Source organism: Leucoraja erinacea, unplaced genomic scaffold (assembly GCF_028641065.1).
Source record: "Leucoraja erinacea ecotype New England unplaced genomic scaffold, Leri_hhj_1 Leri_653S, whole genome shotgun sequence".
Taxonomy (NCBI): Eukaryota; Metazoa; Chordata; class Chondrichthyes; order Rajiformes; family Rajidae; genus Leucoraja; species Leucoraja erinaceus.
Window position 1 is genome coordinate 70001 of NW_026576568.1, and position 15000 is coordinate 85000.

The 15000-nt window shown below is 47.1% G+C and overlaps 2 protein-coding genes across 19 annotated transcripts in view; one reads left to right on the forward strand and one right to left on the reverse strand.

Annotated features, from left to right (window-relative positions):
• catip (ciliogenesis associated TTC17 interacting protein) overlaps positions 1-3035 on the forward strand; it is a 49676-nt gene extending 46641 nt beyond the window's left edge. For all 18 annotated transcript variants that reach the window (XM_055631105.1, XM_055631110.1, XM_055631112.1 and 15 more), the window contains 2 exons: positions 1674-1762; positions 2789-3035. In XM_055631105.1, the coding sequence (XP_055487080.1) occupies positions 1674-1762; positions 2789-2998 (299 nt within the window). In that variant the 3' untranslated portion in view covers positions 2999-3035. The remainder of the gene's footprint in view (positions 1-1673; positions 1763-2788) is intronic.
• Positions 3036-7856: 4821 nt separating this feature from the next.
• Positions 7857-9878, reverse strand: LOC129694405 (uncharacterized). The gene is made up of 2 exons (XM_055631123.1): positions 9538-9878; positions 7857-8088 (listed from the first exon to the last, which is right to left on the reverse strand). The coding sequence occupies exons 1-2, from the start codon at positions 9646-9648 to the stop codon at positions 7930-7932; spliced, it is 270 nt and encodes an 89-aa protein (XP_055487098.1). The 5' UTR covers positions 9649-9878; the 3' UTR covers positions 7857-7929.
• Positions 9879-15000: the final 5122 nt, after the last annotated feature.

Genomic DNA, 15000 nt, shown 5'->3' on the forward strand with positions numbered 1-15000 from the left:
GAGGTCATTCGGCCCTTCGAGCCTGCACCGCCATTCAATATCATGGCTGATCATCCAACTCAGTATCCCGTACCTGCCTTCTCTCCATACCTCCTGATCCCTTTAGCCACAAGGGCCACATCTAACTCCCTCTTAAATATAGCCAATGAACTGTGGCCTCGACTACCCTCTGTGGCAGAGTGTTCCAGAGACTCACCACTCTCTGTGTGTAAAAAGTTCTTCTCATCTCGCTTTTAAATGATTTTCCCCTTATCCTTAAGCTGTGACCCCTTGTCCTGGACTTGCCCAACATCGGGAACAATCTTCCTGCATCTAGCCAGTCCAACCCCTTAAGAATTTTGTAAGTTTCTATAAGATCCCCTCTCAATCTCCTAAATTCTAGAGAGTATAAACCAAGTCTATCCAGTCTTTCTTCATAAGACAGTCCTGACATGCCAGGAATCAGTCTGGTGAACCTTCTCTGCACTCCCTCTATGGCAATAATGTCCTTCCTCAGATTTGGAGACCAAAACTGTACGCAATACTCCAGGTGTGGTCTCACCAAGACCCTGTACAACTGCAGTAGAACCTCCCTGCTCCTATACTCAAATCCTTTTTGCTATGAAAGCTAACATACCATTCGCTTTCTTCACTGCCTGCTGCACCTGCATGCCTACTTTCAATGACTGGTGTACCATGACACCCAGGTCTCGCTGCATCTCCCCTTTTCCTAGTCGGCCACCATTTAGATAATAGTCTGCTTTCCTGTTTGAGGGAGAGAGAGACCTCGCCCTTGCCGACCCCGAGAGATGAAACAACCCATTGGAGAGGCGAGAGAGAGAGAGAGACAGCACCCGTAGCAGAGCCATCGACCTCGAATGAATGACTTTATTGTCACATGTGACAAGTCACAGTGAAATTCTTAGCTTGTATACGCAAGGTATGCGAATAGTGGCCACGTCAAAGGCACTGAAGTTAAGTTGCACATAAAGTAAAGTAGGCTAGTACTAGTTAGTACTAGTTTAAGAGAGAGCTAGATAGAGCTCTAGGGGCTAGTGGAGTCAAGGGATATGGGGAGAAGGCAGGCACGGGTTATTGAAAGGGGACGATCTGCCATGATCACAATGAATGGCGGTGCTGGCTCGAAGGGCCGAATGGCCTCCTCCTGCACCTATTTTCTATGTTTCTTTGTTTCAAGTGTATGGGGTGATTGCTAGTCTGCGCGGACAGCTGGTCAGAGCAGTCCTGGACTACTATCTACCACATTGGTGACCCTCGGACTATCCTTGATCGGACTTTGACAATAGACAGTAGGCCATTCGGCCCTTCGAGCCAGCACCGCCATTCATTGTGATCATGGCTGATCATCCCAAATCGGTACCCCGTTCCTGCCTTCTCCCCCATATCCCCTGACTCCGCTATCTTTAAGAGCCCCATCTAGCTCTCTCTTGAATGCTTTGTGCACGAATTAGAGGAGCTTGAAGTTGATTCTGTACGGTACTGGGAGCCAGTGGAGAGAGGCCAGGATCGGGGTGATGTGGTCCCTTTTACGGGTTTACCCGTCAGAGGTCAAGTATGATTAGCTCAACATTTGGTGCATTTGGGGCAGATCCATCCATCCTTCATCGCGTCATTGTACGAGGCTCTCGTGTGATCACCCGCGGATAAAGTGTTGTGTTTCTCCACTCCCACAGATGTCATCGACCCCAAACCGGTCTTTGAGAAGAAGCCCCTGGACTGGGAGGAAGATATGCAGCTTTACTTCAAATTCATCGACAGAACGGTACCAGTTCCTATTTTTATAACCAGGCCGACATTCGCACCGGATTTAAGATTCCCAAAATCAATTACTTTTCTCCATCTGCGGAATTCTCTGCCTCAGAGGGCGGTGGAGGCCGGTTCTCTGGGTGCTTTCAAGAGAGAGCTAGATAGTGCTCTTAAAGATAGCGGAGTCAGGGGATATGGGGGAGAAGGCAGGGACAATTGTCTATTGTCTCCACTTCCCACCCAAAATAATTTCGAGACCCGAAAAGTCACCTATTCCTTCGCTCCATCGATGCTGCTTCTCCCGCTGAGTTTCTCCAGCATTTTTGTCTACCTATAGACAATAGGTGCAGGAGGAGGCCATTCGGCCCTTCGAGCCAGCACCGCCATTCATTGCGATCATGGCTGATCAACCCCTATCAATAACCCGTGCCTGCCTTCCCCCCATATCCCTTGACTCCACTAGCCCCTAGAGCTCTATCTAACTCTCTCTTAAATCCATCCAGTGACCTGGCCTCCACTGCCCTCTGTGGCAGGGAATTCCACAAATTCACAACTCTCTGGGTGAAAAAGTTTTTTTCTCACCTCAGTCTTAAATGACCTCCCCTTTATTCTAAGACTGTGGCCCCTGGTTCTGGACTCGCCCAACATTGGGAACATTTTTCCTGCATCTAGCTTGTCCAGTCCTTTTATAATTTTATATGTTTCTATAAGATCCCCCCTCATCCTTTTAAACTCCAGTGAATACAAGCCTAGTCTTTCCTCATATGACAGTCCCGCCATCCCAGGGATCAATCTCGTGAACCTACGCTGCACTGCCTCAAACACAAGGATGTCCTTCCTCAAATTAGGAGACCAAAACTGTACACAATACTCCAGATGTGGTCTCACCAGAGCCCTATACAACTGCAGAAGAACCTCTCTACTCCTATACTGAAATCCTCTTGTTGTGAACATTTGAATCTTTTCTGCATCCTTGTTTTAAAAAAAATAATTGATTAACAGTGTGTGACTGTGTGATATTATGGAGTGTGTGGTCTTGTAGGAAGAACTGAAGGCGGAGTATAACAGCTACATCAGGCACCACCCAGAACTGAAGTGTATCATGGCCGACTTCCTGGAGTTCCTACTCCTCCGCAAACCGCAAGATGTCGTCACCTTCGCTGCGGAATACTTCGCCTCCTTCTCCGCCTTCCAGGCCGAACAATCGCCCTTCCTCTCCTCCAACAGGAAAAGCCCCTTCAGAGAAACTTAAGAGTCTGAATTCAATAAACGTTTAAATGTGTAACAAGCAGCTATTGTCAACCTTGCTCCTGTAACCACTCTGGGATTTAAAGAAACATTTTATAAAGAGAGGTACAGCACGGAAGCTTCGGCCCACCGAGTCTATGCCAACCAGCAATCATCCCGTTACACTAGCTTAAGGTGGTAGAGTTGCTGCCTGACAGCACTTGAGACTCTGGTTACATAGAAACATAGAATCATAGAAATTAGGTGCAGGAGTAGGCCATTCGGCCTTTCGAGCCTGCACCGCCATTCAATATGATCATGGCTGATCATCCAACTCAGTATCCCGTACCTGCCTTCTCTCCATACCCTCTGATCCCCTTAGCCACAAGGGCCACATCTAACTCCCTCTTAAATATAGCCAATGAACTGGCCTCGACTACCCTCTGTGGCAGAGAGTTTCAGAGATTCACCACTCTCTGTGTGAAAAAAGTTCTTCTCATCTCGGTTTTAAAGGATTTCCCCCTTATCCTTAAACTGTGACCCCTTGTCCTGGACTTCCCCAACATCGGGAACAATCTTCCTGCATCTAGCCTGTCCAACCCCTTAAGAAATTTTGTAAGTTTCTATAAGATCCCCTCTCAATCTCCTAAATTCAATCCGGTGGTTCAATCCTGACCACCGGTGCTGTCTGCGCGGAGTTTGCACGTTCTCCGCAAGACCTGCGTGGGTTTTCGGAGATCCGTTTCCTCCCGCTCTCCAAAGACGTACGTGTTAGCGGGATAGCGGAGTCCGGGGATATGGGGAGAAGGCAGGAACGGGGTACTGATTGTGGAAGATCAGCCACGGTCACATTGGTGGGGTCGCAGTTTAAGGATAAGGGGGAAATCCTTTAAAACCGAGATGAGAAGAACTTTTTTCACACAGAGAGTGGTGAATCTCTGGAGCTCTCTGCCACAGAGGGTAGTCCAGGCCAGTTCATTGGCTATATTTAAGAGGGAGTTAGATGTGGCCCTTGTGGCTAAGGGGGTATGGAGAGAAGGCAGGTACGGGATACTGAGTTGGATGATCAGCCATGATCATATTGAATGGCGGTGCAGGCTCGAAGGGCCGAATGGCCTACTCCTGCACCTAATTTCTATGTTTCTATGTCTATGTTTCTATGACCCAGCCCTGCTCAACCTCTCCCTGTAGCTCACACCTCTAGTCCTGGCAACATCCTCTCTGCGCCCTTTCCAGCTTGGCAACATCTTTCCTATAACACGGCGCCCTATGAATGGCGGTGCTGGCTCGAGGGGCTGAATGGCCTATACCTGCACCTATTGTTGGTAGGTTCATTGGCTTGGTATAAGTGTAAAGCAGGGGTGGGCAACCTTGTTCTGTATAGGGGCCGGGACACATGTCTGTGAGTGGATGGCGGGCCACATCTATCCTGTGTACACGTGTATCCCGCCCCGGATGGCAGGCACCAAATCACGTGCTCACAGAAGGTAGATAAAAATGCTGGAGAAACTCAGCGGGTGAGGCAGCCTCGTGCAATCACCACGTCTCACCCGCTGAGTTTCTCCAGCATTTTGTGTCCACCTTCGATTTTTCCAGCATCGGCAGTTCTTTCTTAGACGTGTCCACAGAAGGTGCACGCCCATACAGTCGGCGCTCGGTGGGATGGATGGTTACGGGGTTAAGAAATCCGCCTTCGAGCCAAATGATTTTGGGTTAAGTTGTCCCTAGTATGTAGGATAGCGTTAGTGTGCCGAATGGTATGTTAGCTTTCATTGCAAAAGGATTTGAGTATAGGAGCAGGGAGGTTCTACTGCAGTTGTACAGGGTCTTGGTGAGACCACACCTGGAGTATTGCGTACGGTTTTGGTCTCCTAATCTGAGGAAGGACATTCTTGCCGTAGAGGGAGTGCAGAGAAGGTTCACCAGACTGATTCCTGGGATGTCAGGACTGTCTTATGAAGAAAGACTGGATAGACTTGGTTTATACTCTCTAGAATTTAGGAGATTGAGGGGGGATCTTATAGAAACTTACAAAATCCTTAAGGGGTTGGACAGGCTAGATGCAGGAAGATTGTTCCCGATGTTGGGGAAGTCCAGGACAAGGGGTCACAGCTTAAGGATAAGGGGGAAATCTTTTAAAACCGAGATGAGAAGAACTTTTTTCACACAGAGAGTGGTGAATACCCAGTTCATTGGCTATATTTAAGAGGGAGTTAGATGTGGCTAAGGGGACCAGGGGGTATGGAGAGAAGGCAGGTACGGGATACTGAGTTGGATGATCAGCCATGATCATATTGAATGGCGGTGCAGGCTCGAAGGGCCGAATGGCCTACTCCTGCACCTAATTTCTATGTTTCTATGTGCGGGGATCGCTGATCAGCATGGACTCAGTCGGCCGAAGGGCCTGTTTCAGCGCTGTATCTCTAAACTAAAATAAAACTAGCACCACCATACACACACTCGGGACAGTTTACAAAAGATGCCCCTTGGAGTTCCTCTTAAATCATCCCCCTCACCTTAAACCCATGTCCCCAGGTTTGTGATTTCTATACTCTTGTTTTACACGACAATGCAATCGTTGTCCCAGAGGGCAAAACCTAACCCACAATCTTCCTGGGCACAGTTGAAGCTGGATGAACAAAGGCAATGGTGTGGGAGTTCAGAGATACAGCATGGAAACAGGCCCTTCGGCTCATACTAACCATCGACCATTCATTGACACTGGTTATCCCATTGCATTCTACAGAATAACTCAGTGGGACAGGCGGCATCTCTGGAGAGTATTGTGTGCAGTTTTGGTCCCCTAATTTGAGGAAGGACATTCTTGCTATTGAGGGAGCCCAGCGTAGGTTTACAAGGTTAATTCCCAGGATGGCGGGGCTGTCGTATGCTGAGAGTACGGAGCTGCTGAAGTTCAGAAGGATGAGGGGATCTTATTGAAACACACAAGATTATGGGTTTGGACACGCTAGAGGCAGGAAACATGTTCCCGATGTTGCGGGAATCCAGAACCAGGGGCCACACAGTTTAAGAATAAGGAGCAAGCCATTTAGAACAGAGATGAGGAAACACTTCTTCACACAGAGTTGTGAGTCTGTGGAATTCTTTGCCTCAGAGGCCGGTTTTCTGGATACTTTCAAGAGAGTTAGATAGAGCTCATAAAGATGGCGGAGGCAGGGGATATGGGGAGAAGGCAGGAACGGGGTACTGATTGGGGATGATCAGCCATGATCACATTGAATGGCAGTGCTGGCTCGAAGGGCCGAATGGCCTCCTCCTGCACCTATTGTCTATTGTGTGAAAAAGTTACCCCTTAGGTTCCTATTAAATCAAAGGTACACAAAAGTGCTGGAGAAACTCAGCGGGTGCAGCAGCATCTATGGAGCGAAGGAAATAGGCAACTTTTCGGGCCGAAACCCTTCTATTAAATCTCGGCTCGAAGGGCCGAATGGCCTACTCCTGCACCTATTGTCTAAAAGGAGTGGGTGATGTTTCTGGTCAACGCCATTCTAGACTTTAAACCCATAACATCAACCGTTCCTTCTCTCCAGAGATGCTGCCTGTCCCGCTGAGTTACTCAAGCATTTTGTGTCTCTTTGGTTCAAACCAGCATCTGCAGTTCCTGCACATTTTACGGAGCAATTTGCAGAGGGCCAACTAAACTTACAAATCCACATGGGGACATCTTAGACAATAGGTGCAGGAGTAGGCCATTGGGGCCCTTTGAGCCAGCACTGCCATTCAATGTGATCACGGCTGCTCATCTTTGGGATGTGGGAGGCAACCAGAGCACCTGGATGACACAGACACAGACACAGACACAGACACAGACACAGACACAGACACAGACACAGACACAGACAGACACAGACACAGACAGACACAGACAGACACAGACACAGACACAGACACTCTACTGCTGTGCCACTGTGCAGTCCTTTTCAAACAAGGGAGACCTTTGCACCTACATTTCATCTCTACAGTCTTTTGATGCTGGCACCCAGTTTTATACCTATGCTGCTATCGCCACTTTAGGAATCATAAGTGATAGGAGAAGAATTAGGCCATTCGGCCCATCGATTCTACTCCGCCATTCAATCGCGGCTGATCTATCTCATTCTCCTTCCTTCTCTCTATGACACCAGCATGTCAAGTATTAAGACTCAGCTTGTACTCGCTAGAATTTAGAAGATTGGGGGGGGGGGATCTTATAGAAACTTACAAAATAGGGGTTGGACAGGCTAGATGCAGGAAGATTGTTCTCGATGTTGGGGAAGTCCAGAACAAGGGGCCACACACAGTTTAAGGATAAGGGGGAAATCTTTTAGGACCGAGATGAGGAAAACATTTTTCACACAGAGAGTGGTGAATCTGTGGAATTCTCTGCCACAGTAGGTAGTTGAGGCCACAGTTCATTGGCGATATTTAAGAGGGAGTTAGATGTGGCCCTTGTGACTAAAGGGATCAGGGGGTATGGAGAGAAGGGAGGTACAGGATACTGAGTTGGATGATCAGCCATGATCACATTGAATGGCGGTGCAGGCTCGATGGGCCGAATGGCCTCTACTCCTACACCTATTTTCTATGGGGAGAAGGCAGGAGAATGGGTTGAGAGGGAGAGTTAGATCAGCCGTTATTGAATGGCGGAGTAGACTAGATGGGCCGAATGGCCTAATTCTGCTCCCATCACTTCTGAACTTGTGTCCAAGGCTTTGTTTCTCGAGGACAAGTGTCTTGCGACTGACCAGGAGACACAATGCTCCCAATCGGGGTCTCACAAGGGCCTCCATCTTTCAATGCAGCAAGAGAAGTCGAGACTGTCTACGTTAGAGGACATTCAGCGATGGTCAGACACACAAGTCGCGCAGTGTGTATTAAAAGTCAACTTTATTGAAGAGAAATAAATGCAATGAGATGCATCAGGCTGGAGTTTGAAGGGGAACAACGGCAGCAGTGTCACTGCGCTGGGACAGAACGGTGGAGAGCAGTGCAGACTTCGTCACTGGTGATGGTGCGTCTCTTGTTGTAGAGGGACAACCTGGCGGCCTCCGTCGCTATCAGCTCCAGGGGCGAGCTCCTCCGCACAACCTCAACACACCCACGGTCTGGGTTCACCTGCAGAACCAGAGAAAAACCCCTTAGAACAACCAGAGGAGCAACCTTTCCCCACACACACACACACACACACACAAAGGGCAGTGGGTGTATGGAACGAGCTGCCGGAGGAGGCAGTCGAGGCCGGGACTATCGCAACAGTTAGACAGCTACATGGATAAGACAGGTTTACTGAAAGTAAGCATGCAGGTACAGCAGGCAGTGAAGAAAGCAAATGGCCTTCAGAACAAGAGGAGTTGAACATGCAATGGGAAGGTTCAAACAATAGGGAAGATTCAAACAAGAGGACATGACTTCAGAATTAAGGGACAGAAGTTTAGGGGTAATATGAGGGGGAACTTCTTTACTCAGAGAGTGGTAGCGGTGTGGAATGAGCTTCCAGTGGAAGTGGTGGAGGCAGGTTCGTTGGTATCATTTAAAAATAAATTGGATAAGCATATGGATGAGAAGGGAATGGAGGGCTATGGTACGAGTGCAGGCAGGTGGGACTAAGGGAAAAAAGTTGTTCGGCACGGACTTGTAGGGCCGAGATGGCCTGTTTCCGTGCTGTAATTGTTATATGGTTAACATAGGAGCAAAGAGGTCCTAAAGATTAACACAAAAGCTGGAGTAATTCAGAAGGGACAGGCAGCATCTCCGGAAAGAAGGAATGAGTGACGTTTCAGGTCAAAACCCTTCCTCAGACTGAGAGTCAGGGGAGAGGGAGTCTAGAGATATGGAAGGACAAGGTGTGAAAACAACAGGACAGACAATAAAGAAATGTAGAGCGGTTTGTTGTTAAGTATGGGGGAGGGGACAAGGGGGCTTACAACCAGAAATATTAATTAGCAGGACAGTGAAACTCAAACTAGGGTGGGGGAGGGGGGGGGAAGCAAGGGTTACAAAGTTAGAGAAATCGATATTTATGCCAAAGATAGAGACAAAGAGCTGGAGAAACTCAGCGGGTGAGGCAGCATCTATGGAGTGAAGGAAATAGGCGACGTTTCAGGTCGAGACCCTTTTGCAGTCAGTCAGGGGGGGGGGTTATGCAAAAAAATAATGATAAAGGAGACAGGCCATTGTTAGCTGCAGTCCAGGTAAAAACAACAGGTGCAGGAGTAGAGGCCATTCAGCCCTTCAAGCCAGCACCACCATTCAATGTGATCATGGCTGGTCATCCCCAATCAGTACCCCGTTCCTGCCTTCTCCCCATATCCCCCGACTCCTCTATCTTTAAGAGCCCTATCTGGCTTATTCTTGAAAGTATCCAGAGAACCGGCCTCCACCGCCCTCAGAGGCAGAGAATTCCCCAGACTCACCACTCTGTGTGTGTAAAAAGTGTTTCCTCGTCTCCGTTCTAAATGGCTTACAAGTTAGACAACGAGACTGAACAGTCAAGTAAAAGACCACTGGGCCACAAGCTGAATACAGACTGGACACCCCCAGACTACGTCAATAGGAGTTCCCCACCTGCTTCAGCTTCTTGTAGATGTACGAGGAGTAGCAACCCTTGGGCTTGAAGATGGCTGTCCTCTTCGAGATCGGTACACAAGACTGTTGGCGTTGAACAGCTGACTTCATGGTTGACCAGACTTCACACCGTGCTCCAAACTAGAACCAACTGCAGGCAGCTCTCACTCCAGTAGTCCCTGCACACACTGGAGGCTGGTTTTAAGCCCCACACTAATCAACAAACACCAATTAAGACAATCAGAAAAATGTGTGTTGACCACACAATCCATGTGACAATTAATTGGCCCTATTTATCCTCTAATTGGTTTTCCTCCAACCAAATGCAGAGGAACTGGGTCTAAATCAGGGGTCGGCAACCTTGACCCGTGACCCATGACCCGTGACCCGTGACCCATGACCCGTGACCCATGACCCATGACCCGTGAGCAGATGGCGGGCCACATCTATCGCCATAGTTAATAAATGTAGGTAATAATAATAATACATAACTAAATTATTAATTAGTAATAATACATACATTGGTAATAATACATACATTGGTAATCATACATACATTAGTAATAATACATACATTAGTAATAATACATACATTGGTAATAATACATACATTGGTAACAATACATACATTGGTAATCATACATACATTAGTAATAATACATACATTAGTAATAATGCATACATTGGTAATAATACATTAGTAATAATACATACATTGGTAATAAAACATTAGTAATAATACATACATTAGTAATAATACATACATTAGTATTAATACATACATTGGTAATAATACATTAGTAATAATACATACATTAGTAATAATACATACATTGGTAATAATACATTAGTAATAATACATACATTAGTAATAATACATACATTGGTAATAATACATTAGTAATAATACATACATTAGTAATAATACATACATTAGTATTAATACATACATTGGCAATAATACATTAGTAATAATACATACATTAGTAATAATACATACATTGGTAATAATACATTAGTAATAATACATACATTAGTAATAATACATACATTTCTAATAATTCATACTGACTAGTGTGACACTTGGTGTTGTTTTTCACATTATTTTTCACCCGTTTTTCAATTAGTTTTCTGCAGGTCCCAGGTAGCCTGCGAGCCCCGGGATTAATTGAACAAAAATGGGCCTGCGGGCCGGATGATTTCGGGTTACGGGCCGGATTCGGCCCGTGGCCGTCGGGTGCCGACCCCTGGTCTAAATGAAGATTCAATCTCTCAAGTGGCCCCAAAAGGGAGAAAGCAGGGACTACCTGAACTTGGAGAAGTCAATGTTTACACCGCTGGGGTGTAAACTACCCAAGCCAAATATGAGGTGCTGCCTTTCAGGTAGTCCCTGCTTTCTCCCTCCTTCCCCTCCCCTTCCCAGCTCTCCCACAGCCCACACTGTCTCCGCCTCTTCCTTTCTTCTTCCCGCTCCCCCACATCAATCTGAAGAAGGGTCTCGAACCGAAACGTCGCCTATTCCTTCGCTCGATAAATGCTGCCTCACCCGCTGAGTTCCTCCAGCATTTTTTGTCTACCGTCGATTTTTCCAGCATCTGCAGTTCCTTCTTGAACAATAACAACTCCAAGGTCAGGTGCACTAATTGGCCTTATCTGCACACAGATTAAGATTGGTGAGAATGTGGGTGAAAGAGGCTTCTGGAATAAACGAGACACGTGGCTAAGTGTCGCTTGTTCTTTGCTTCCTGTCGGGAGATTCAGCAGACCGTACAAATATGCAGGAAATGGAGGGATATGGATCACATGCGGGCAGAAGAGATAGGTTTAGCTTGGCATCATGTACAGCACAGACATTATGGGCCGAAGGGCCTGTTCCTGTGCTGTGCTTTTAATATTCTACATTCTAAGTCAAGTCAAGTTTAATGTCATACATACAGATATAAGGGTAGACAAAAATGCTGGAGAAACTCAGCGGGTGACGTTTCGGGTCGAGACCCTTCTTCTGACTGAGGTGGGGGTGGAGGGGGAGGGCGGGAAGAAGAAAGGAAGAGGCGGAGACAGTGTGGGCTGTGGGAGAGCTGGGAAGGGGGAGGGGAAGGAGGGAGAAAGCAGGGACTACCTGAAATTGGAGAAGTCAATGTTCGTACCGCTGGGGTGTAAACTGCCCAAGCGAAATATGAGGCGCTGCTCCTCCTCCAATTTGCGGTGGGACTCACTCTGGCCATGGAGGAGGCCCAGGACAGAAAGGTCGGATTGGGAATGGGGGGAGGGGGAGTTGAAGTGCTGAGCCACTGGGAGATCAGGTTGGTTATTGCGGACCGAGCGGAGGTGTTGGGCGAAGCGATCGCCAAGCCTGCGCTTGGTCTCACCGATGTAGAGCAGCTGACACCTAGAGCAGCGGATGCAATAGATGAGGTTGGAGGAGGTGCAGGTGAACCTCTGCCTCACCTGGAACGACTGCTTGGGCCCTTGGATGGAGTCGAGGGGGGAGGTAAAGCGACATATATGGGGAGCTACAAGAACAGTGAAACAAGGAACTGCAGATGCTGGTTTATAAAAAAAAAAGATGTAAAGTGCTGGAGTTCATAAGACATAGGGTAAGAATTAGGCCATTCGGCCCATCACGTCTCCTCCGCCATTCAATCATAATAATAATAATAATAATAATAATTTTATTTATAGAGCACTTTAAAAACAAACATAGCTGCAACAAAGTGCTGTACATCACTAATCATTGACAAAAAAGTTAATACACACCAATAATAACAATCAAAAGAAATAGTAGGAAAAGACATGTAAAATAAAGAAACATTAAAAACAATAAAAACAGAAGCAAAGTCGCAGGCATGGTCAAAAGCCAGGGAGTACAAATGTGTTTTAACACTGGATTTGAAGATGGTTGATCTATCTTTCCCTCTCAACCCCATTCTCCTCCCTTCACCCCATAACTCAGCGGGTCAGGCAGCATCTCTAAAGAACAAGGATAAGTGACGTCTCGGGTTGGTGTTGGTCTCGGTCCCCTCGAAGGGCCGAATGGCCTCCTGCACCTATTGTCTGTTGGTCTGAAGAATGGTCCCAACTCGAAACATTGCACGTCTATGTTCTCCAGAGATGCAGGAATCATGAGAGGAATAGATCGGGTAGACGCACAGAATCTCTTGCCCAGAGTACGGGAATCGAGGACCAGAGGACACAGGTTTTAGGTGAGGGGGGGGGGGGAATAGGAACGTTTCTCACTCAAAGGGTGGTGGGTGTATGGAGCGAGCTGCCGGAGGAAGTAGTTGAGGCCGGGACTATCCCAACGTTTAAGAAACAGTTGGACAGTATAGAGTATAGAAGTTGGGATGTAATGTTAAAATTGTACAAGGCATTGGTGAGACCAAATCTGCAGTATGGTGTACAATTTTGGTCGCCCAATTATAGGAAGGATGTCAACAAAAATAGAGAGCGTACAGAGGAGATTTACTAGAATGTTGCCTGGGTTTCAACAACTAAGTTACAGAGAAAGGTTGAATAAGTTAGGTCTTTATTCTCTGGAGCGCAGAAGGTTAAGGGGGGACTTGATAGAGGTCTTTAAAATGATGAGAGGGATAGACAGAGTTGATGTGGACCAGCTTTTCCCTTTGAGAATAGGGAAGATTCAAACAAGAGGACATGACTTCAGAATTAAGGGACAGAAGTTTAGGGGTAACATGAGGGGGAACTTCTTTACTCAGAGAGTGGTAGTGGTGTGGAATGAGCTTCCAGTGGAAGTGGTGGAGGCAGGTTTGTTGGTATCATTTAAAAATAAATTGGATAGGCATATGGATGAGAAGGGAATGGAGGGTTATGGTATGAGTGCAGGCAGGTGGGACTAAGGGAAAAAAGTTGTTCGGCACGGACTTGTAGGGCTGAGATGGCCTGTTTCCGTGCTGTAATTGTTATATGGTTATATGGTTATATGACAGGTACATGGATAGGACAGGTTTTGAGGATATGTGCCAATCGCAGGCAGGTGGGACTAGTGTAGATGGGACAGGTTGGCCGGTGTGGGCAAGTTGGGCTGAAGGGCCTGTAATGCTGTATGTCCACATGCTGCCTGACCTGCTGAGTTATTCAAGAGAGTCAAGAATGTTTTATTGTCCCAGATAGCACATTGACAGCAGGGTGGCGCTGTGGTAGTGTTGCTGCCTTACAGCGCCAGAGACCCAGGTTCGATCCCGACTACGGGTGCTGCCTGTACTGAGTTTGTATGTAAATTCAAATTCACACATGCACTGACTACACCGCCCAACACGGACTTCCATCTGTATATATGTATATATGTATGTAGCGCCGCAGAATTTGTGCACCTATTCCCCCCCCCCCATCTCCCTTCTGTTTTTTGTTTTTTCTGTTTCTTGTTTTTTGTGCTAAATTGTATGTATGCACTGAGTACGAGCAGCTTTCAGTTTCACTGTACATGTATAGTGACAATAAATGGCATATCATATCATATCATGTTCTCCTGTGACCTGCCTGGGTTTTCTCCGAGAAGGATTTGAGTATAGGAGCAGGGAGGTTCTACTGCAGTTGTACAGGGTCTTGGTGAGACCACACCTGGAGTATTGCGTACAGTTTTGGTCTCCAAATCTGAGGAAGGACATTATTGCCATAGAGGGAGTGCAGAGAAGGTTCACCAGACTGATTCCTGGGATGTCAGGACTGTCTTATGAAGAAAGACTGGATAGACTTGGTTTATACTCTCTAGAATTTAGGAGATTGAGAGGGGATCTTATAGAAACTTACAAAATTCTTAAAGGGTTGGACAGGCTAGATGCAGGAAGATTGTTCCCGATGTTGGGGAAGTCCAGGACAAGGGGTCACAGCTTAAGGGGGAAATCCTTTAAAACCGAGATGAGAAGAACATTTTTCACACAGAGAGTGGTGAATCTGTGGAACTCTCTGCCACAGAAGGTAGTTGAGGCCACAGTTCATTGGCTATATTTAAGAGGGAGTTAGATGTGGCCCTTGTGGCTAATGGGGATCAGGGGGTATGGAGAGAAGGCAGGTACATAGAAATATAGAAACATAGAAATTAGGTGCAGGAGTAGGCCATTCGGCCCTTTGAACCTGCACCGCCATTCAATATGATCATGGCTGATCATCTAACTCAGTATCCCGTACCTGCCTTCTCTCCATGCCCCAGGGCCGAATGGCCTCCTCCTGCACCTGTTGTGTATTGTATATAATAATAATAATAAACACTTCATTACTGAGGCCTATGACATCGAAAAGCCCCGGTCACCGATAGGAAGCGGCTGATTCGGGACCTGGAAGCTGCGGAGTGTCCATCCGTCCGAGCATCCCAACGAGAGGGCCTGTACATCGGGCCGTCTGTAGAGGGTTCATGGCCCCAAACACGGATGAACAGAGGAGGAGGACTGACTGAACGTTATTGCCCTTCCACCACAGGGAAGAATGTTGATTCCACTGTGGTGGATG